The 23,081-nt window shown below is 37.9% G+C and overlaps 1 protein-coding gene across 1 annotated transcript; it reads right to left on the bottom strand.

Moving 5' to 3' along the window:
* Positions 1 to 225: 225 nt before the first annotated feature.
* THAP12 (THAP domain containing 12) lies at positions 226 to 22,914 on the bottom strand. Its single transcript, XM_044258499.1, has 5 exons — positions 22,746 to 22,914; positions 12,993 to 13,113; positions 9,502 to 9,609; positions 5,121 to 5,157; positions 226 to 3,150 (listed from the first exon to the last, which is right to left on the bottom strand). Exons 1-5 carry the CDS (start codon positions 22,832 to 22,834, stop codon positions 1,217 to 1,219), a joined length of 2,289 nt encoding a protein of 762 aa, XP_044114434.1. The 5' UTR covers positions 22,835 to 22,914; the 3' UTR covers positions 226 to 1,216.
* Positions 22,915 to 23,081: the final 167 nt, after the last annotated feature.

Here is a 23,081-nt window from a genome sequence, read left to right as displayed (position 1 = left end):
AAATTTGTAACAGGGTCATAGAGCACATAATATTTAAAAAAAATCAGTTAGATAAACCTTATTATTTAGAAATTATTCAATTAAAATGTCATTTATATACCCTAAGCAGTAAACCATAAACCACGCCCCCCCCAAAAAAACCCGTCAATTGAAAAGGTGATATTTTTGAAAAAAGAATTTACCACAAGAATGCACTTTGTCCCCCACCAAAAATCACATACTTGAACTTTAAACAAAATTCACATTTTATTTAAGTTGAAATAAACTATACAAAATTGATCTTCTTCACCAAAAATAACAGCAATATTTTCTGTATTATTCCTAGATAAACCACAAAACACTTATTTTTGTAGGTTTTCCAGGTTTTGTTTATAAATCAAGACGAGGCAGTAGATATAGTCATGGAAAAAGACAGAGGAAAACAGACAAATCAGTTGTCAGTATCCATGGCCTCTCATCCTGCCTTGACCATGAACAGAGGTGTTCAACATATACCTGCTAAAAAGCTTATGAAGTTGTAGGTGTTTCAACATACTCGTGCTAAAGAGCTTATGAAGATGTAGGCTCAACAAAGGAATGTAAACAGCAACAACCCAATGTGGAACAATGGGAGGCTCTCCCATTCAAACTTTAACTGTAACTTGTTCTGTTAAGTTCATTTGATAAAGACAAAATCTCTACTGCAATCCTTGCTTGGCAAGCTCACGTGTTTCTGTCTGGTAACTCCCTGAACTGTCCATTACAGATTTTAACATACTAACACTCCTACTACTCAAGGGTCATTCATGAGCTTCTTGTAACATTTTCTAAAATGTATCCCTTCCCCCCATACCTCTTCAAAATCTTTATCTTCTAAGAAGTGATAACTCAATACCCGACAATTGGATCCAGTGATAATAAACGTTATGCCTAAAATGACTTAACTAAAACAATTCCAAGTGCCACTAGCAGAAATCCCATAGAAATGTAATGTGGCACTTTCAATGCTATCTTCTGGAAGAACAGGTATGTCTCCAAAGCATGAGAGTTTAAACAGGGGCCATTTAAATAGGCAGATTATCAATGGCTAATATACTCAATGAGAGGTCAATGTGTCAAGATATTCAGTGATTAAGTGGCCTACATACACCTGACAGATTTTCTGTAAGATGTTTTCAAATTTCTTACAGATATTTCCAAATATCAAACATAAGAGAAAGCCTATTTTAAACGTTTCTTAGGTATTTTCAATGGTTTCTGAGTTATCTGTAGGAAGCTCTGACTTAGTTGTATAGAGTTTGATATATGTGTCCACCATTAAATCGAGATCATGTTTTATGTCAAAATTTATGTTAAGCAAAGCCAAGTTACTTGACCGTTGGTCTGTCAAAGTGTTCCTCAGGTATGCTTTGAGACGCTTTCGCCCATTTTCATAGCGTTCATTCTCAACCTTCATCACAGGAAGAATACACAGGACTTTCAGCAATGCATAAACATTAGGAAAAAACTTGATGTCTGGTAGATGGAGGGCTTCATAAATGGTAGATGGAAGCTCTATATCTTTCCCTCTGTGTTTCCATTTGATTCTCCAGCAATGCAGCTCGGCTGAGAGTGTGTCAGGATTGGGCAAGTCACTTCTGTACATGTCAGCATGGTGTTCCTCTGATGTGTTAAATTTGAGCTGTCCCATGACAGAGGGTACAAGAGATAAGCATTTAAGAGCTTTGAGGTGCTGTTCTGAGAATATATCTTTCAGTTCCTGAATAATGTGTTCCACTGTTGGAACACTTAGAGTTTCCTTATAGTAACTCTCAGAGGTGAGCTGAGATTCCAGGTTACCTTGCTGGGCTCTGCGGAATTTCCCGGGGAGTTTCATCTGAATATCAAGTTTAGTCGCCAAATTTGTGGCTTCTTCGAACCAAAATTCATGATAAACTTCAATATTTTCCATCACTTCATTTAGTGAATGCAGCACTGCAGTCAAGCTACTGGCTGCAAAGAAGACATCAGAGGTCTGCCCTTGGAGATTTTTCCCAAAGGCTCTTGTAAAAGATAGAACATTTTTAAGAACAACAATGGTAACGATGAAATCAAAATCTGTTACTGCACTGCAGAGTACAAAAGCTCGACCAGCTATATAGTTATTCCATCTAATATTTGTATCACTATTTATACCATCTAAACATAAAACAAGTGCTTGTAGGAGGTCCACTAAAATTTCAAAAGCATCATGCCTGCCTGTCCACTGAGAATGGCAAATCTCCTTCAGTTCTTTACCCTTTTCCTCATTGTTCTGAAAGAGGACAGAAATTACATTGTCAAGCTCCAAAAGCAGTTGTGGAGATCGATGGAAGAAAGAACAAACTTCCTCAATTGTTCCTAACGCAACAGACACTCCCACAACAGGCACTGATTTTGCCAGCCACATATTTAAGGCACAGGAAGAGCAAAGTGTGTAGACAGCCTGGGGATATTTCTCTAAAAGTCTAGAAGCAACAACTTTCATTTTGGAAGAAAATCCACTGGACACAATATAAGCCTGTCCACGACAATACTCCATGTTTAACCCCCACTTCTCAGTTATCGTAGTGTGAAATTTCACAGCCAGAATTTCTGCATCAGCTTCATAAGGCAAGAAGCCCACAAATTCCTCTCTCAGGTTATGAGATTCATCAACAAACCTCACCAACACAGGCAAGTGCTCTTCTCCTGCTATGTCCACTACATCATCAGTGATGATGGAAAAGAAGTGCGAGTCTCTCACTTCCCTGAGAGTTTCTTCCCGAATGCAGCTCTCACAGATCTCTAGCATCTGCTTCTGCTGTGTTTTTGAGCAGAACAATGTGTTAACTGCTGTTGTCTCAAAGCGCTTTCTCAGAACCTCTTCACCAGAATTTATCCGGCACTCCAGCAGTGCTTGAAAGTTATCAGGAGTAAAGAGACCCTCCGGAATTTCATCATTTTCATGCCCATCCAGAGGTATGTTTTGTTTTCCCATAAGAATCAAAATTTCAAATAGAGATTTTAAGTATTCTTTGTTTTCTTTCTCTTCAAGGGTTAAAGGTAAAATATCTTCATCCTGTTCCTCACCTCCTTCTTCTGCACTAGGATTCTGAGAGTTGCTGTTGTTTATTTCTTTATGTTTTGGTTCCTGTTCAGAAGTTTCATCAACTGGAAAAAAAAAATTAATTTTATAAAAAGGCTCAGGAGGAACCATACAAACAACAAATTGTGTTTTTGATTGGTTAAATACTTAAAATTCACAAACTCATCCATTCAACGTTCACAAGGCACCTACTGGACCACAGACTAGAGTACAGAGATTACAGTAAGGCACACTCTAGAGAGACAAAAACCGTACTACAGATATATTTTAATCCTAGAGTAAATGCTGTAAGAGAGAAATGATTTCTTATAAACTTAACAAGGCATGTGACATAAAATATATACAGAGCTCTAACAGTCTGTGCCCTCAGAAAAAAGAAAAGAAAGAGAACTAGTATTTACTGAGGCACTGTGTTGGCCTTTTATATGTATCACTTTATTCCTTCTACAGGCAGGTGCTATCAACACCATTTGATAAATGAGGAAAGTAAATAACTGCCCAAGGTCACAGATATGGTTAGAAGGATGGAGATAAAATTCAAATCCAAGACTGTGTGGCTCCAAGATCCAGGCTGATGCAGCTTCTATGAAATTAAGCTACATTTTTATATGGAAGAGGAAAGTGATACAAGCCAATAAAACATAAAGTATATTCAGGCAATTTTCAAAACTTTATTTATTTAATATTCAGGCCATTTTTAAGGCTAATATTAAACTACTAGAAGTATCTTTGGATTTGGATAGGAAAACCGAGGCTCGAAGGTGAGTGCCCTGCCCACTGTCATACATAGAACCTTGCAAGTCCTGGACCCTGTGGTCCCATCTAGGCTCATTTTCTGATTAAACATCATGGGACATTAGAAGCTCCAACAACAAAATGAGTATAATCGCCCAAATCTGGCACCCGGTTTCAAGCCACTCTACTTCTGTATAGAATATTCTTCACTCCTGGGGCACCTGGGTGGCTCAGTGGTTTAAAGGCAGAGGCCTTCGGCTCAGGTCATGATCTCAGGGTCTTGGGATTGAGCCCCCTATCGGGCTCTCTGCTCCATGGGGAGCCTGCTTCCTCCTCTCTCCGCCTGCCTCTCTGCCTAATTATGATCTCTGTCTGTCAAATAAAGAAATAAAATCTTTTAAAAAAAATTAAAAAAAAAAAAGAATATTCTTCACTCCTTTGCCTGACTCTAGGTCTCCTCTCCCCAGGACTACTGTGAGAATTAAGTCAATTAGGAAAAGCACTTAGAATAAAGACTGGGTACACAATACACATAAAGACTTATATTAATAATAACAGCAACACAGTAGTAGGAGGGGACAGAGAAAGGAGGAATAATAGCAATCACTGACAAGAACGAAAACAACTTCTGGTCCTCATTTTTTGGTGACAGAGATCATCTATCAGTACCCTGCAGAAAGGCTTCTGACTCCCACTCTCTATCAGGTTAAGTGTTCCCACAGCATTTACTCCTTAAAAATGTATCAAGAACTTATCATGAGGGCGCCTGGGTGGCTCAGTTGTTAGGCACCTGCCTTTGGCTCAGGTCATGATCCCAGAGTCCTGGTATCGGTCTCCCTGCTCAGTGGGGAGCCTGCTTCTCCCTCTGCCTCTGCCTGTCGCTCTACCTGCTTGTGCTCTCTCTGTTGGATAAATAAATAAAATCTTTAAGGAAAAAAAGAAAAGAAAAAGAACTTATTATGCACCACACATTGTGTAGACGCAGATTCTGCTCTTGTCCTTCCAGCTGCCTCTCCTTCCCTATTCTGGGACATTCTGTCTGTGTGTCTGCCACTCCTACCACACCAAGAGCACAGCCCTAGTGGGGAGAAGGCAACATGTATGGCACAGAAGCACTCAATCAAGAAACTAAGCTAACACTTTAGTCTCACAGATAATTCCAGACCATGGGAAATGCCTACCACACACTTACATCATTCTCACAGCAGGTTTTGGACATAAAACACAATTATTTGTCCTTACCAGGTCAAGGCCTTTTTAAAAGACATTCAGAAGTTGAGTCATTAACACTATCACTTACTTTTTTTCTGTTTCAGTGTCCTGATTTCATCTTCACTCTAAATGACAAGAAAAAAGAAAACACCTTTAAGAAAACTGAACTCTAGCACATCACTATAGACTCTTAAGTAAAAAGCATATCTTGACTCAAATTTAATTACTTCAAGAGCATAAATTCCTTATAGGAAAACATTCTTCAAACAGAGATGACAGAAAAACCAGAAGTATAATTTACTAATGACTCCAAGCTCATAATAAAATACTAGAGGGTAAAGAATATATTGTTTAACTTACTTTATATTTATATCATCATAACTTTGGGTTACATGTGTTTGCTGGCTAATAAAAGGCATGAAAGTACAGGATGGGCATTCCAAAGGGTCACAAATCATGTTCCCTACTCAATCCAATCCGAACAATCCCTGGGAAGGAGAGAGTAACACAGCGCAGAATGGAAGAGAAATGGATGCACACAGCACAAAGTGCAAGTGGCACATACATACAGGGGTAGACCGAGGAAGGACTTCCCACTTGTGTCCTTTTCTTTCCCTCTAACCCCCCATAATGCTGAAATCACAACCCACCCCATTACTATTCTTGGGCAGACAAACAGTAGTACCAGTAGCAGCTAGAGTTAGCAGGGTAGGCAGCATGGAAACATTATACTGCTAACAAGAAATGTCAACAGGCTAGACAATCTGGAACATTCCCTCATTAACCTGTGAGTTGCAACTGCAAGGATGGCAGGCAGATCTGGAAGACTATGTCTGCAATAAGGTATCTGAGGTTCCCAAGGGACAGAATATGGGGAAATTATAGCTATAGGATGGGGAAGCTGCTGATCATCTCACCCCTGGTACATATTACTAAGAAGAATGCTGATGTGGAGGACTGTTGTGCAGTGTCAATGTTCATTTAAGAGAAGTCCCAGAAAAACAAATAAATAAATAGAAAGAAAGAAATGTATGAAGAAATAAAAACTGAGGACTTCTCAGAACTTAAAGATGTAAATCCAGATAATTAAAAAAACCACCTAGACCCCGTTTAGTAAAAATTCAAAATGTCAAATATAAGGAAAAAAAAACTAAAGACTCTGAGGGAGAAAAGCAAATCATCTAAAAAGGAGCAAGAATCAGGCTGGCATCAGACTTCAATAGCAATAACAGATGAAAAAACTAGAAAGAATCAGTATTGCACAGACTGTACATATCCTCTTCTGTATCATTTAATTATAACACTCCAAATAAAAATTAGAGTAAGGTTTTAAAAAAATAAACCCTGTAAACCAAAAACAAAAATAATCCTATGTTGATGGAATAGGAGAATTTACAAAACACTTCTGGCTAATCAATGAAAGCACTACATGTCTAAAATTGTTGGATACAACTAAAACACACTTAAGACATTTACAGCTTGAAAATACATAAATATGAACTAAACATTCAAGAAGCCAGAAAAAGAGCTAAAAAGTAAATCCCTCAATCAAGAAGAAACCAATAAAATAGCTCACAAGTGCAGATATCATTGATAAAACTAACCACTATTTTCATGCAGACTATTAAAATAATATTAGGTTCAGAAAAAAACAAGCATTCCAAAATCCTAGCTGCAGTTCATAAACTCCTGAGAACAAATGAAACAAAAGAAGAGAAAACCAATAAATAAATCAAAATGGCAATCAAAATATTCCCTCACCTACCCCAAGCCCTCTGTTTTACGGTTTAACTTTCAAGAGCAGACAGTATATATATACACCTTACACTAAGTTTCTCTAGAAAAATTAAAAGGAAAAAAAGGAAAGCTAACAACTAATTTTATAAGGCTAATAGAGCCTTGATATCATAACTGGGTAAGAGGAGCACAAAACACGAAAATCAGAGAACACTTAAAATTATAAATGCAAAATCCTAAATAAAACATTAACTAACTAAATCAAACAAATGAAGAGAGATATACTGCAATCAATTAGGGTTCATCATAGGAATGCAAAGATGGTTCAACATTAGAAAATCCGTCAATGTTGTTCACTGCTTTAAAAAAAAAAATCATGGGGCACCTGGGTGGCTCAGTGGGTTAAGCCGCTGCCTTTGGCTCGGGTCGTGATCTCAGGGTCCTGGGATCGAGTCCCGCATCGGGCTCTCTGCTCAGCAGAGAGCCTGCTTCCCTCTCTCTCTCTAAGCCTGCCTCTCCGTCTACTTGTGATTTCTCTTTGTCAAATAAATAAATAAATAAATAAATCTTTAAAAAAAAAAAAATTTTTAAAAATTAAAAAAAAATCATGAACTTTTCTACTCAACAGATGCAGTGAAATCTTTTGCTAAGTTCAACAAGGTATGATAAAAATTCTGAACATGAGGACAGAAAGGGAATAAAAGGAATTTCCTTAACTTCATAAAAATTATTTAACAATATCAACAACAAGTGGCACATTTAATGCCACAAATGTACCAGCTGCGACATTCCTGGGATTGTTCAATACAGCAGTCTTAGGGGTCTGGACTCAACAGTAACACAGGCAACAGAAAAATTTTAATTATGAGGATAGGAAGAAGAGGCAAATCTGGAGGATGACATACAATCAATCACACAGAAAACTTGGTGGATTATTAGGATTAGTAAAAAGGGGTCTTCAAAATTGCTATAAATAATCTCAACCAGAATACATAATCTATACCAAAAATATCCATAGTGTATTTAGGAAGTAATTTAAGGAAGAATGTACATATTGTTCCCTTTTAAAGAACTGCAGCAAAAACCCTGAGTTTTTTCTAATTTTTTTACTTTGTGTACTCCTAAAAGTATTTTTTAAATTTTTAATTTATTTTAAGGATTTTATTTATTTATCTGAGAGACAGTACACAAGCCAGAGCCAGAGCGGGTGGGAGGGGGGTAGAAGGAAAAGCAGACTCCTCACTGAGCAGGGAGCCCGAATCAGGGCTCAATCCCAGGACCCTGAAATCATGACCTGAGCCAAAAAGAGGCTTAACCAACTGAACCATCCAGGTGCCCCTAAAGTATTCTAACAGGGTTTTCAAAGAACTAGTATTTAGTTTTGTCAATAACTGCTATTACTTGATAGCTGTTTTTTTCCGTTTATAGACAGGACTAATTAATACTGCCAAGATGGTAATTCAAAGCATTCATGATGAAAATCCCCATACAATTTCTATAACCTGACAAAAAGAATTCTCAAATTCATCTGGAGGGATAAAGGTCCACAAATAGCTAAGACAATTTTGAAAAAGAAGAGTTAAGAAATCACTGTATTTGAAAGCAAGATATATTATAAAGCTATGGTAATAAAGATATACAAACTCCAAATCAATGAAAGATATAAATATGAAAGGTAAACACAGAAACAGAAAAAATGAGGAATATTAGATAAATGTGTCTTTAAAAAGCACACAGCAGGCAGAATGAAATGACAACTATTAAATACACTAGCATGGATACCAAAAAGACAGGAAACGAGAATGGTAATACCGGAAGGAGGAAGAAAAAATAAAATAAGGGTCTCGCCAGTGGCAACAAAGACAGAAAGTCATGGACTGAGGAGTCTCAGTAATTTAATGTTGTTCACCTAATGTCAACAAAAAAAACCAGATAGGTTTCAAGCATTAGAACTAAAGGGTATCAAAGGAATATAAAAACATGCATAAATGATGCCATATACACAGATTTAAAAGCTTTTTCTAACTCTGTCAGTACTTAATAGTGACAGAACCTCTACATAAGTATCCATGTCTTAACTTTTACTTTTTAAATTTTTATTCTTTTTTGAAGATTTCATTTATTTATTCATGAGAGAGGGGGATGGAGAGAGAGAGAGAGAGAGAGGGAGAGAGAGAGGCAGGCAGAGGCATAGGGAGAAGCAAATGCCCCGCTGAGCAGGGAACCGGATACAGGACTCAATCCCAGGACCCTGGGATCATGACCTGAGCCAAAGATAGACGCTTAACCAACTGAGCCACCCACGTGGCCCCCCCCAAACCCCTACCTCTTAACTTTTATACCTTCCCTTTCTTTATCCCTTTGTGCTGAATTCTGGAAATACCCCTCAGCTCCACTTTCCTTACTATAAAAGAAAAGGTAGTGTTTCCCCCACACCCCCGTCCCCAGGAAGGGAATGTGCTAGTGGTCTGTAATTGACAGCATATTTTGGCCCAAGGCAATGAGTACCAAAGGGCTAAATTTGAAAAGGCTAAATTTGAAAAAGACTTCCCAATTTAAGTATTAAACTAATCGTCTCACATCCATGCTACTTCAATAACCACAGTACTCACTTACTTACCGTGCTACCTTTAAAATAAAGACTAACTTGGGTTCAATTTTAACATGAATGCATCTATATTTGACTTCATAATATTATGGGGCATGGGAAAGCCAAAACTACATTGACATACCAATTCTTTTATTCGTTTTCTGTGTCTACTATGTGGATTATTCAAATGACTGGTAAGATCAAATATTGTTGGTATTGCATTATCTCGAAGAACTGTCCTATAAGGACTCTGAAAAAGAAAAATAATGTTAACTCAGAGACAGTCTGTAAGAATGTATTACACATAAAGAAAATGCTACGTTAATGACTTCCCCAGTCCTCCTTCAACTCCAGCTCTAAAGTGTAGAGACTTGCAGAATGACAATGTCAGTCCAGAAGAGCTTATTATTTCTAACTCTTTTTGCATTTGCCCCTCTGGCAATCTTACTATTTAAAAAAAAAAAAAAAAAAGAACGGAACTGATGGTATGCATAAAAAAATTAAATGTATTTGCATCTTGCATATATACTTCTTATTCATCCTCCCAGTGACTTCATCTATTCTGCCCTTCCATGAGCCCACCAAATCTATAGCAGGAACAAAAGTTTCTCAATCTATCCTTTGTATATTCTTAGTAATTTTTTCCTTCTTTACCTGATGTTCACTCCACTTTCACTATTATTACTGAAAAGCACCAAGGTATAGTGAAATAATATTGGACTGGGTCGGACCCAGGAGACCCAGGAACTAGTCCAAATTCTACCAGTTACTCACTGTAAGATCCTGGTCAAACACTTTCCCTTTCTGGACCTCAGTTTCCTCTTCTGAATAAAATTCAAGTATTAAACTAGACCAATATTTCCTAAAATGAAATTATTCACATACTAATGATAAGGCTTGCATTCCATCATCTGCACTTTTACATAATGCACTCATTTTTAAAGTCAGCATTGTCTTAGGCAATACAAACTATAAAATAATGATTTTATGAGCTACGTATATTTTTAACACATACGTGAAACTCCTAAAATAAAAATTGACTCATATGCCACTTGAATTCATTCATAACTATGATATACATAATTGGATTTTGCAAACACTACACTAGGTATTTCTAAATTTCTAATTCTAACATTCTTATCACTGGAGGATGACTATTCTCTATTCTAATTCCTGTTAACCTAATCCAACCTGGCTATAACCTGGATGTTGACAGTCTTCAACAGCCAACCCAGAGGTCAGGTAGGGACAAGAAGCTTATTAACAGGAAGAGTAACAGATGAATAACTGCAGTCTAGTCTAAAGAAACAGTGCCTTTAATTTCTTCATAGGTCTGCACTGATAAAGACACATACTCTTCTTTTCAAAAAGCTTTCTTGGGAGCAGTGATTATTTCAAAGCTAACTATTAAAGCATGTTCAAAGTATATGCAAAGAAAAATAACAACTGTATTTTTTTTTCACCAGGGAAGGAAAGTTAGGATGATATGAAGAAAAAAATAAATCACTAAAGGGAACACCCTATCTCGGGTTTTATCTAAAGAGTGTTAAACACATTTGGGAAGTACTTCTATTCAGAGTCAATATTTTCCATTTCAATCCCATGCCTCATGGAAAACACAAAGAAGAAAACCTTTTTTTTTTTAAATCTATTTCTTAATGGTACTCAACTTCTAGTGCTGGGCCAATTATCCTGAGTCTACCAGGAATTTTGAATCGGATTGATGAGGGACACAATCACTGAAGGGAGCAGAAACTATACCATACCCCAAACATTTCACCTTTCCTGCTTAGCAAACATGTCACAACATACAAACATACACAGTCAACTCTTGATATCTTACCAATTATTAAATAAGGAGAGGAGGGATAAAACATTCCTAATGCATTTCTTAAATTTAAATCAAATTAATTTGCTATAAATCAAAGATATTACAGAGCAAAAAACAACATGAATTAAAAACACATTACTTTTTATAAATACTGACTTAAAAGTTTACATACAAAAAAGAGGTATATTCAATTTATGTGCATGACAGTTTTAACTCAGTATCAAGATTTAATCTTTAACTGCTGAACTAAGGTTTGGGCATAAAGCAATGCTCTTACTCTAGCATTAAAGATAATATTTGGCTTTGGTTGAAGTAGCCATGAATGTTTAGTGATGAAACCTTCAATGCCAAATTAATCAAACCAAACCTCAAACATTTGGATAAAAACCATATAAGCCAGTTTTTAATAGCAGTATCTTCTTCTACATGTGTAGAAAGAACTTCTTCTCGTACTTGCATTAACTTATTTAAGACTGAAGAATCGTGGAAATTTAAAAAGCAAAAATAGCTCATCTTTCTGGTCTATGCTCTGACTAAACAATAGGGGTGAACTATTAATTTTACATTTCTCACATTAATCTCACTGGAATTGTCTATTAAAGAGACCATATTTATTACTAAAATAAAAATGCATATGGCTTGTATATTTAAAATAATAATTTGGGATATTTTTACTTAATGTCAAGAACATAAAAATGGTTTGCCTTTTAAACATATGAAATCCATTATTTTGGTTGATCATTATTACCCTCTTAACAAAGCAAGGCAAAAATATCCCTCAAATATTTGTGATTAAACTGTTGAACCGGAATTGGCTCACCTCCCAATGACTTCACAAGTATCTGCTTCAATTAATTTGAGAAATAAAATAACCCAATCATTCTTTAGTTTTCTGATGCCTCTGCAAAATGTATCTGAAAAAAATATCAAAATAAATTGCTGCGCAACAATATATAGTGTATCTGCAAATCAAGTTTATGTCTATCTCAATATCTGAGATGATACATTAGTTATACCTAACAAGAATATATTATTTAATAAAACTGTCTTCCTAACTAGTTTTTTTTTTTTCCTAACTAGTTTTTGAAGTGTTTCAAGTCTGCTTCATTTCAATCAAATCTGCCCTATTTGTGTCTCTAATACTTCATAGCAACAACAGAATCACAGAGGGTTAAAAATGTTAGAATCTCAGGAATTATGTGGTTTAATCTCCTTATTAGATTTTGGGGCCCAGAAAGGGAGAGTGACATGGCCAAATTCACATAGTTAACACTAGTAAGGATGAGAGATCCTGGTCTTGATATGAAATTGAGAAATACTGATGGAAAATTTTTTTCACATTAAATATGTAATTTGCTTCTTGTTGTAACTTGAACATAAAAAATAAGGGTGGGTTCTAACAGTACATATGAAAACATGAAAACAAAAAGTTCCATTTCTCAATGAAGATTTCACTCATATAAAAAAGCTCTGGAGAAGATGCTCCAAGTAAAAACACAAACTCTACCTTAAACATACACTTTAATAATTACCAAAAATTTTCTAAAGGCTGCATAAGAAAAGTAAAAGTGGCAACCTCTGGTGAGTAGGAATGGGGCATCAGAAACAGGCGGGGTTAAAAAAAAACCTCAGGTTTTAAAGAAGACAATAGATACCAATCAGCTCCGAACTTGTCTTTGACTTAAAAAAAAGTGGTGGGGTGCAAGGATACACCCCAACATTAATAAAGATTTACATTTTCAACCGGATACTGAGAGAGAGAGAGAGAAAAAACAAACAAGTCAAGCCCATCTATTACTTACGGTTCTACAGATCATAGAGGTCTCAAAGTGTTTGGCACATAATCGATAATGTTTATTTAGTTGATCAGGCGTTTTATCTTCTAAGTCTGCTCTCCTACAATTCTCCACCCACTTCTGGCATCTATAAATACAACCAAAATACAATTATGAAATATGAGTTCAATGTTTATATTTCAGCATTCAGCTATAAGGCAAAGTTATATTATAGACAATGGATTCCTGCTCCCCTTTCTCTGCAGAACATAATTTGGAGAAGCTGACTGATAACAAAATGAGAGCTAAAAGAAACCTTAGAAATCATTTAGTACATTCAATTATAGACAAGCTTAAGAAGTAACTTGCTCAGAATCCTGTACAAAATCAGCAGTAAACTAGAACTTAAATCTGAGTCTTTCAATTCCCAGGACATCCTTGCACCAGAGAGGACTTTTATCAGCTGTTCAACCAAAAACTTGCACAACCATGAGAACCAATGGCCTAACATTTCCCTCAGGATTTCAACTTAAACAAGGATATGAAACAACACTGTCATTGCAAAAAATTAGCAAATACATGTTCTATAAATCATTTAGAGTTTTTTCCAGGAGCATGATGGCCTGTGTTTATTTGCCTTATTATGAACATGATTTATTCTCTACAATATGTACAAGATTAGATTGGCAAGCTCCATGACTACAGGGATTCTACACAATCTAGTACACAGAAGGTGTTGAAGATAGTGAACAAGACAAAGTCCATGCCCTTTTGGTGTTTACAGATCTGCAGAAAAACAAATAATAATAATGACAACAACAATGATGACAACACACACTAAGCACTTGCTATAAGCCAGACACTGTTCTAAGTCCCTTACAAAAGGGCTACATTATACCCAGTATGTAGATGAAGAAATGAAGGCATAGAAATGCTAAGTAATTTGCTAAAGCTCACAACTAATCTTTCTTTCCTTCATTCCTCAAGTTTCTAGGAATAAAAATGCTGTCATAGTCACAAATTTGAAAACATGGGGGGCCTGGGTGGCTCAGTCATTAACTGTCTGCCTTCAAGTCAGGTCATGATCCCAGAGTCCTGGGATCAAGCCCAGCATTGGGCTCCCTGCTTGGCAGGGAGCCTACTTCTCCCTCTCCCACTCTCCCTGCTTGTGTTCCCTCTCTCGCTGTGTCTCTCTCCGTCAAATAAATAAATAAAATCTTAAAAAAAAATTTGAAAACATAGTTTATTTTATAATCACATTATAGTATATTATGTCTTAATATTACAGCTCACCCCTCCACACATACACACTCTGACACTTAATTCCCTCTACTCTCAATATGTAAAACCATAGTGAAATGTTGATTATCTAACTGAAACTAAAACCACACGTAAATTGCACAGCATTTCATTCAGCCAAGAAGTGTTACTGCACAGTAATGATACCTAAGATGTCATATTTTAATATTTTTACACGATTGTGCAATATGATTTTATAAACATTTCATGTTTCAACATCTAAATATTTAGCACAGAAACTGCCTCACTAAAAAATAATTTGCCAAACTGCTACAGCTGTTTGTTTTTTAATTCTTAGATCTCTGAAGACCTTCTATACAGAATACTACTGTCTGTATTATCTCTGAACTAAGTTGAGACAGATTCCTGATACGACAAGCATTCAGATTCAGTCAAGGATAGGTCGGGCAGATAGCCCGAATAGCTACATCTATGTCTGCCATATCAATACCTAGAAGTAAATCTAGTGAAAGATGTGCAAGACCCTCTAACTGAAAAAGATTTTAAATAACTTCAATGAGGGATATACAAGTTCATGGATTGGTATATGGAATTCTAACGGTATCAATTCCCCTCAAATTGATTTATGAGTTCAAGCCCCATGTTGGGTATAGAGATTACCTAACTAAACTTAAAAAAAAAAAAAGAGAGAGAAATTAGATGTCATAAAAAAAATATGCAAAACTCATCTATGGTGATTATGCAGAAAAAAAGTTAATTAATATAGGAGATCTGAGATTGCTATCCTTAGGAAAGGCCCGCTCGTAAAGACAGCCTTTTGGCTGGTGCCTGGAAGAAACTTGGTTAATAAATAGTTCCCTACACTGACATAAAACTTTCCCTAACTGGTAAGGTGGCTCATTGTATTTAGGACTGTGGAAACAACATGATTTATTTTTTTTAACAATATTTTTATACTGAACATCTGCCTTCCTTCTGGGAGTCTAGAATTTTAATATACCCTTGACAGAGAGTGTCTGTGTGACTACCTCGCAATAAAAACTTTGGGCACCAGGAGCGCCTGGGTGGCTCAGTCGTTAAGTGTCTGCCTTCCTCTGCCTTCCGCTCAGGTCATGATCCCAGGGTCCTGGGATAGAGCCCCACGTCGGGCTCCATGCTTGGTAGGAAGGCTGCTTCTCCCTCTTCCACTCCCCCTGCTTGTGTTCTTGCTCTCACTGTCTCTGTCAAATAAATAAATAAAATCTTTTTTTTTAAAAGGGGGGGGCACTGGATCTCTAATGGGCTTTTCTGGGTGGAAGTATGTTCTGTATCATTTTACAAAAATTCATCAAGCTCTAGACTACTGACTTTACAATCTTTTCTACGTATGTCATGTATCAATAAAAGATTCCCTCACTCTGTCCCTCATTCTCAATAACCAACTTATCTGATTGTATCCAGTAGGCCAATGACTCTTACTAGGGATAGTGGCATAATGACTGAGAGAGCCTCGAGGGAGTGGGAGTTTGGGATATTAGTAATAGACTATTTTTTTTCCCTAAATCTGGGCGAAAGCTTCATGGACAGGTCACCCTGAAAATCCAATAAGCCATGCAACACTTATGATTTGTGATGGTCTTGCATATATACATTTTATATCAATAAAGTTATAAAAATTATATAAGCTTTTTACATATGTGTGTACATGTATGTATACACACATGTGTGTATATATACTTAAATGCTTTTAAGAATATACATAATTATCTCTCAAATTGACCACTGTCTCCCCTTTCCTAGCTCTCCCTCTCATTATTCTACGCCCTGTACTCCCAGACTCTGTAGCCTTTTCCCTTAGCAGGGTGAAATGATTCTCTGAATCCATCTAACTTCCAAACTGGTCTTTTGCCTTCCCTAACCCTTTCTCCACACTGCAGAGTAAACGTTTTTGTTTTTTATTTTTTACGATTTTATTTATGAGAGAGAGAGAGAGAGAGCACACACATGGGAGAACACAAGTTGGGGAAAGAGAAGCAGACTCACCACTGAGCAGGGAACCCAACATGGGACTCACAGGTCTCAACCCCAGGACCCTGGGATCAATGACCTGAGCTGAAGGCAGACACTTAAAAGACTGAATCACCCAGGTGCCCCTCAAATATCATTTCTTGATGGAAACTTTTCCTGATTCAGGTGTGTATACATATATGTAGAACTATGTATACGCACACTTAGGAAGCACTCCCCTTTCTCTCTGTATATGGTCTCTCAATATCCTTATCTATATTATTACCATCAGTATAAGCGTGCCCTAGTATCTCCCATCTAAAAAATTCCATTAACCTGGATCTTCTGCAAAGCAAAACTAGAGCCCATTTTCACAGTCTCCACTTTGTCTCACATTTTTTCCTCAATCAATTCCAAGGAGGGTTCTACTTCTCTTTTCCACGGAAATTGCTCAAGTGTATGAATTATTTCAATCCTGCCAAATCCAGTGGTCACTCTCTATCCTCATTTTAATCACCCTTTCAGTATCATTCAGCCTTTTTGTGTATTTTTCCCTTTGATGGTCTCCTACTTGCAGCATTTCCAAAACATATTTTAAGAAACTCTAGTCAACTGTTCCATTAAAATAAAAAAAGTTTCATGGTCAAATAAGTTTCAGTAATATTACATATTTTATTATATTCTTAGGGTCTCAGATGTTTCTGTGGAACTTTGAACACATTACTTAATTTCTCTGTGCCTCCTTTGGTCATCTGAAAAGCAGGGACTATCTCAAAACATATTGCAAGGGTTAAATGAAATAATGTACATAAAACACATAGAACGCTGCCTGGCACATAGAATATTAAGTATTCTGTAAGAAGTATTATCATTACAACTCACAGCATTTGTTGGAGGATTAAATGAGATATGAAAACACTTTAAGATATTTTATAGATATGATTCTCAAACTTCACAGTCTTTTTACCCTCTTATTGAGGACCCAAAGAGCTTTTGTTTATATTTATCACTATATCAATATTTATCATCTATAAAACCAAATACACTTTTAAAATAGTTATTAATTCATTAAAACTTGCAATCCCATTATATGTTAATATAGGCAGTATTTTAATGAAAAATAACTGCATTTTCCAAAACAAAAAAATAATTTTATGAAAAGTGGCACTGTTTTCCATCTTCGCAAATCTCTTTAATGCTAGATTCTCACATCTGCTTTTGTATTTTATCTGTTGCCATATGTGATTTTGGTTAAAGTATATGAAGAAAATCTGGCCTCACACTGCTAAGCAGTTAAAAAGGTAATTAAAACATTCCGTAATTAAAACATTCCTCTCTTACCCACATTACTATGGATATTCTTTAATACTACACAAAAACTCCACAAGTGGTAGTTTCTTAAAGATGAGTTGTGATATATAATCTGACACCAGACCAGTGAAATTTCTCACTCTATTACACTGAAATCTTTTGGTGTATCTTATACTTTGAATAGGATTTTATTTTTTTAAGATTTTATTTATTATTTATTTGACAGACAGAGATCACAAGTAGGCAGAGAGGCAGGAACAGAGAGAGGAAGGGAAGCAGGCTCCCTGCTGAGCAGAGAGCCCGATGTGAGCTAGATCCCAAGATTCTGGGATCATGACCTGAGCCGAAGGCAGAGGCTTTAACCCACTGAGCCACCCAGGCGCCCCTGAATAGGGCTTTTATCTGTGCATGTCTTTGTGAAATTATGAATTGACCAATTTGGAAAATATCAGTTCAGCCAGTTATGCAAACCACCCTTACACAATTTATTTTAAAAATCACGTTTTTCAATATCACCATCAATCTCAACAGAAAAGTCTTAGAGAGTTGTCAAGCTCAAAGTGATGCATTTAAATTTTCCAAAATTCTAATTTTTGCTTGAATGCCCATTGTTTCCCTTGAAGTGGCAGGCTTCTATTCATTTCTGAGAAAATGTCTACCATACACTGGCATCTGTATAATCATACTTAGGAAATTTTAGAAAATATAACAGACAACTTTTCAGAGCAATGATGTTACCATGTTATGGACCTCCTCAGAAACTTCAGTGCACACTACTGAAAGAATGAGCATGAAAAAGGCAAATAATGTCAGTTTTTACCCTGTGGACTCCTTGAAAGTCTTAGGGGACCCTCATGAGTGCCCCAAAAAACCACTGTTTTGCATTTTACAAGGCAGAGTACATCAATTCTCAATTTACTTTGATTATTGCCAAAAGAACCTTGGAAGACCTCACCACCTTAGGGGTCAGTTAAAACTAATTGCCTGAGAAGGAAGAAGAGGGCTTCAGTTGCCCAACTCGCTCTAATAGGAGCAGTTCATTAGCTTTACTTGTACCTTCACCTCATCTGGGTATGAGCTCTACTATGAGCTGCTCCTAGGTTCCTGCCAAGCCTTGGCATTAATCAAGCCATCCTCGGGTGATCCAGTTTTAGGCAGGTTTTTTTTTTCTTTTAACTTTAATTTTAGGTAATCTATGATCTACCATTGTCCTAAAGTAAGTCAATTCAATTATTTTATAGTTTAAAAAAAAAAGGAAAGAATATGTAATGGGGATAAAAGGCACAGCATAGGGAATACAGTCAGGGTTACTATAACAGCACTATATGGGGACAGGTGGTAGCTACACTTGTGGTGAAACTGCATAATGTATAGACTTACAGAATCACTACACTGTACATCTGAAACTAATGCTGAACATTGTCAACTATGCTTCAATTAAAAAAACACTAAAAATAAAAAAATAAAAAGCACATTAATGCCACTTTTTCTGAACCAATAAAAGGTACTGTAATTTGGGAAATTCTGCACTGTGCCCTTTATGAACTACACTTTTGAATTTTAAATTACTTCAAATAGCTCTTTATAAAAGCATCCACGAAATTTACAAATAAAACAAAAAGAAATATACTATGTAATAACATTAAATATACTATATTTTTAGTTAACAATATTAGTTAACTTTTCAAGGACAGGTTGGCAATGTCACCTTTTATCAACCTTCCCTACAACTCATTTACAGAAAAAAAAAAAACTAATTATAATTAATAACCCTAAAAATACTACCATTAATTCAATGCACACTTCTGAAAACTACTTCTTTTATTATAATTAATTCTGGGCACAGGAAAGAAGAAACTGTCAAAAACCGAAGAATCTGGAATCCTTAGTATGAGGAGATTTGGTCTAGATAAAATAGGATCTTGAAAATATTATGTTAACTAAAATAAACCAGACATAAAGGACAACTGTATGATTCCCTTTTCATGACGTACACAGAACACACAAATTCATGGAGACTGAAAGCAGATGGAGCAGGGTAGGGGGTAGGGAAAGAGTTACTGCTTGCTTGGGATAATGAAAAAACTTTTGAAATGGGTAGTGGTAATGGCTGCACAACACTGTGAATGTAATTAATGCCACTGAATTATACACTTAAAAATGGTTAAAATGACAAATTTTATGTTATATATCTTAGCAAAATGTTTAAAAATAATGTATACTAAACAATATACATTAATACTGTATAATGTATATTAAAATGCATTTAATACACATTTTAAATGGGTGAATTGTATGGTATGTTAATTTTATCTCAATAAAAATGTTTTTAAAAAATTAAGAAAAGTTCTTAATTTAGTCTCGAAATATTCAAAGCATTCTGACATAGAAAATGGCACAGATTTGCTCAGTGTGACTGTAGGAACCTAACTAGGACCTCCAAAGCATAAATTATAGGGAGGCGTATTCCCACTCAATACAAGGAAGAAACAATAGCTAAAGGTGTCCAAAATCTTGAAGCATCCCTTTACAAAGCAGAAAACAGTCCTTGGAGGTGTTTTAGCAAAGGCCCACCTGTCAGGAATGCACAGGGCCCTAAAGGGTCCATAAATACCTTGACAGTGGAATGCAAAATTGTGTCTCTGTCTTTTCTCAAGTAAGGTCCTTATGTTAGATTCTCAAAGGGGATAGAATGCACTAGATCTAAAAATTCCTTCCAAATTTGAGACTGTACACCCCTATAGATCATATTCCCTCCCCTCCTAAGAGTGTAATGAAAAGAGCATTTGCAACAGTATACAGACACAAATTACCTGTGGTCTAGAATCAACTAATGTTGCCCTTATTATGAAAGTGAAATATACTCTCAAGATTGCCCTTCGGCTAAAATTTGGGTAAAAGGAAGATAATGCTTAATGGGGTAAGGCCCAGTCAGATTCAGATATTCCCCTTCTCTGTTCCCTTGGAACCCAACATCTATTCCTCAGTCTTCCAAAGTAGTTCATCCTCACCACGCTGAACTTTAAACACCAGGAATGCCCCAGGGCTCAATTCTCAGACCCATTCCACTTTACTTACCCCGAAGCATGACATTAAATACCCTCTATAAACTGAGAACACCCATATTTACAGTATCTAGTCTGAAAGTCTCTAAATTCCAGACTATCTTTTTATGGTTTTAGCTCTAAAATATTTAGGTTACTGATCTAACTATGGGCCATTTAAGTTCATTTCTGGATATTCCTAAACATTTATTAAGCTCTTCAAACTTCACATGTCCTAGACCAAACTTTGAATGTCTCCACCAAACCTGCTCCCCCCAGACTTCCATAGCTCAGTAAATACTCACGTTAAAAAAATCTTAGGGTTATTCTTGACTTCCCTTTTTCTCTTACAACCTACATCTAAACCATTAACAAATCCTGTTGGCTTCACCTTCAAAACCTGTCTCAAACGCCAGCAGTTTACCACCTCCTCCTCTACTAACCTGGATTACTGCAATTGTTTTTAACCTGGTCTTCCTGCTCTCACCTTTGCTTCCTTACAATCTAACAAGCAGCCAGTAATCCTATTTAAAATGTAGTCTTGGGCGCCTGGGTGGTTCAGTGGGTTAAACCCTCTGCCTTCGGCTCAGGTCATGATCCCAGAGTCCTGGAATCGAGTCCCGATCCGACTCTCTGCTCAGCTGGCAGCCTGTTCCCTTCTCTCTCTCTCTCTGCCTACTTGTGATCTCTCTCTCTCTAATAAATAAGTAAAATCTTTAAAGTATAGTCTCCCTTCTCTAAACCCTTGGATGACTTCCTGTCTCAATCAGAATAAAGACCATAGTGCTTTACATTGCCTATAATGTCCCACACAATTTGCCCCTTCCATACAAACACACACTTCACTGGTCTCATTTTTTTCCCTCTCCCTCCTTCCTTAAACCAGCTCTACTGTCCATGGACTTTTGGCTGTACCTGTTACATGCATGCCCTAACTTTGCATTTACCATTTCCACAGACCAGAATGCTCTTCCCCTAGATATCTCCATAGCTGGCCTGCTCAGCTACTTCTGGTCTTTCCTCAAATTCACCTTCTTAGTGAGGCCTTCTCTGATCACCTATTTTAAAATAACAATTGTGCCTCCTCTGCTACTCCTTATTCTATGCCCCAACATTTGTCCTTTCTTCAAAGTATTTATCACCATACGACATACTGTACATACATATTTATTTATTTTCCTCCACTGGAATGTCAACTTCAAGAGAGCAGGGGCTCTGATTAGCTCATCTGTACACTTCCAGTGCTCAGAGCAATGCCTACCACATAGCAGGCCTTCAATAAATATTTGGGGAACTAATAAATAGAATGCTGTATTATAATCGCCTTCTTCTATATCTGTCTCCTTAACAGACTGTGAGGTTTCTGCAGGCAGCAACACTGTCTCACTCACATCTGAATTTCCAACACCTAACACTAGTACTGGGCACACAGTTAAGTGTTGGTTCGAAATGAACGAATCAAGAAGAGAGGCCAAGGAAAATTCTTCAGACTTTCACAGTCCCTTCTCCATCATTCTTTAAATATAAGTCAGAAAGTGTGAGTTACCTCAAGCAAGACATTTCAATACCCATTCCCACGCCCACAGGCGTACCCCGCCCCCCAACCCTACCCTCCCTTATCCCCAGGATAACCATCCCCAGGATAACCAAATGAGACAATGAGTAACGGTCAGAGCCAGAATTTGAACCAGGATCAAATCCGACGGAGCAAATAATTGTGACCTGACAAGATCAAAGAAGGTGACCGGACTCCAAAAAGAAACACTGCTCCCGGGGATAATGGCAAGGAGAAGGGCGGGCCCTGGTGACCCCAACTGTAGAATCCAAGTCCCTCTTTTGACAGCTAAGGAAACTAAACCCTATAGGGAAAAGCGACCTGCCCGAGGTCACCCAAGCAACCTAAGCAGGGCGAGAACCCCGCTCATCCCGCCTGCACGCGGCCCCAGTATCCTCTTCCTTCGGGTGGTGCCTGCCGCGCCGAGCCCCCGCAGGCGCACGTGCTCCCAGGTCCCCGGGCGCCCGCCGGCCCGCTGCTCCAGGCCCGTTCCCCACCTGCGGCCGAGGCTGGGGTCGACGACCGTGGCCCACTCCCCACGCAGCACCCGAGCCGGCGGTTGGCAGCGCGCAGCGCGCCCCGCGAAGGTGGGCCCAGGCCGCCGGTTCCGCGCCCGCCGCTTACCTGGCCGGATCCCGCGGGAACCTGAAGAAGGCCAGGTCCGACTGCGTGCTCTTCCTCGTGCAGTTGGGGGCAGCGCAGAAGTTCGGCATCGTAGCCCACCCGCCGGCCGGCCCAGCCCTCCCCTCCCCGCCTCCTCAGGGCAGCCCGCCCGCCCGTCGGGGCCGGGGAGGGGAGCCAGGCCGGCCGGCCGGCTCGGCAAGGCCGGCGCGCCGGGGGGAGGGACGGCGGGCGAGAAGCCGCGAGGGGCAGGAGGGGCGCCGCGGTCCGAGGCCGGGCTGGGGACGCGGCTCCACAGTGCTGTGAGTGGCCGGGAGGATTTACCGCCGCCGCCGCCGC

The sequence above is a fragment of the Neovison vison genome, chromosome 7 (genome assembly GCF_020171115.1).
Source record: "Neovison vison isolate M4711 chromosome 7, ASM_NN_V1, whole genome shotgun sequence".
NCBI lineage: Eukaryota > Metazoa > Chordata > Mammalia > Carnivora > Mustelidae > Neogale > Neogale vison.
The sequence above is the reverse complement of the archived record's forward strand: the minus strand, read 5'-3'. Positions and strand labels throughout refer to the sequence as shown.

Bases quoted from the DNA above. Each gene is read 5' to 3' on its own strand.
- THAP12 (XM_044258499.1), bottom strand. From the start codon at position 22,834: ATGCCGAACTTCTGCGCTGCCCCCAACTGCACGAGGAAGAGCACGCAG. The intron at 5,158-9,501 runs GTATGTCAATGT...CTTGTCATTTAG, and splicing joins GAAAACGAATAAAAGAATTG to AGTGAAGATGAAATCAGGAC. The intron at 3,151-5,120 runs GTAAGTGATAGT...TTTTTTTTCCAG, and splicing joins GACACTGAAACAGAAAAAAA to TTGATGAAACTTCTGAACAG.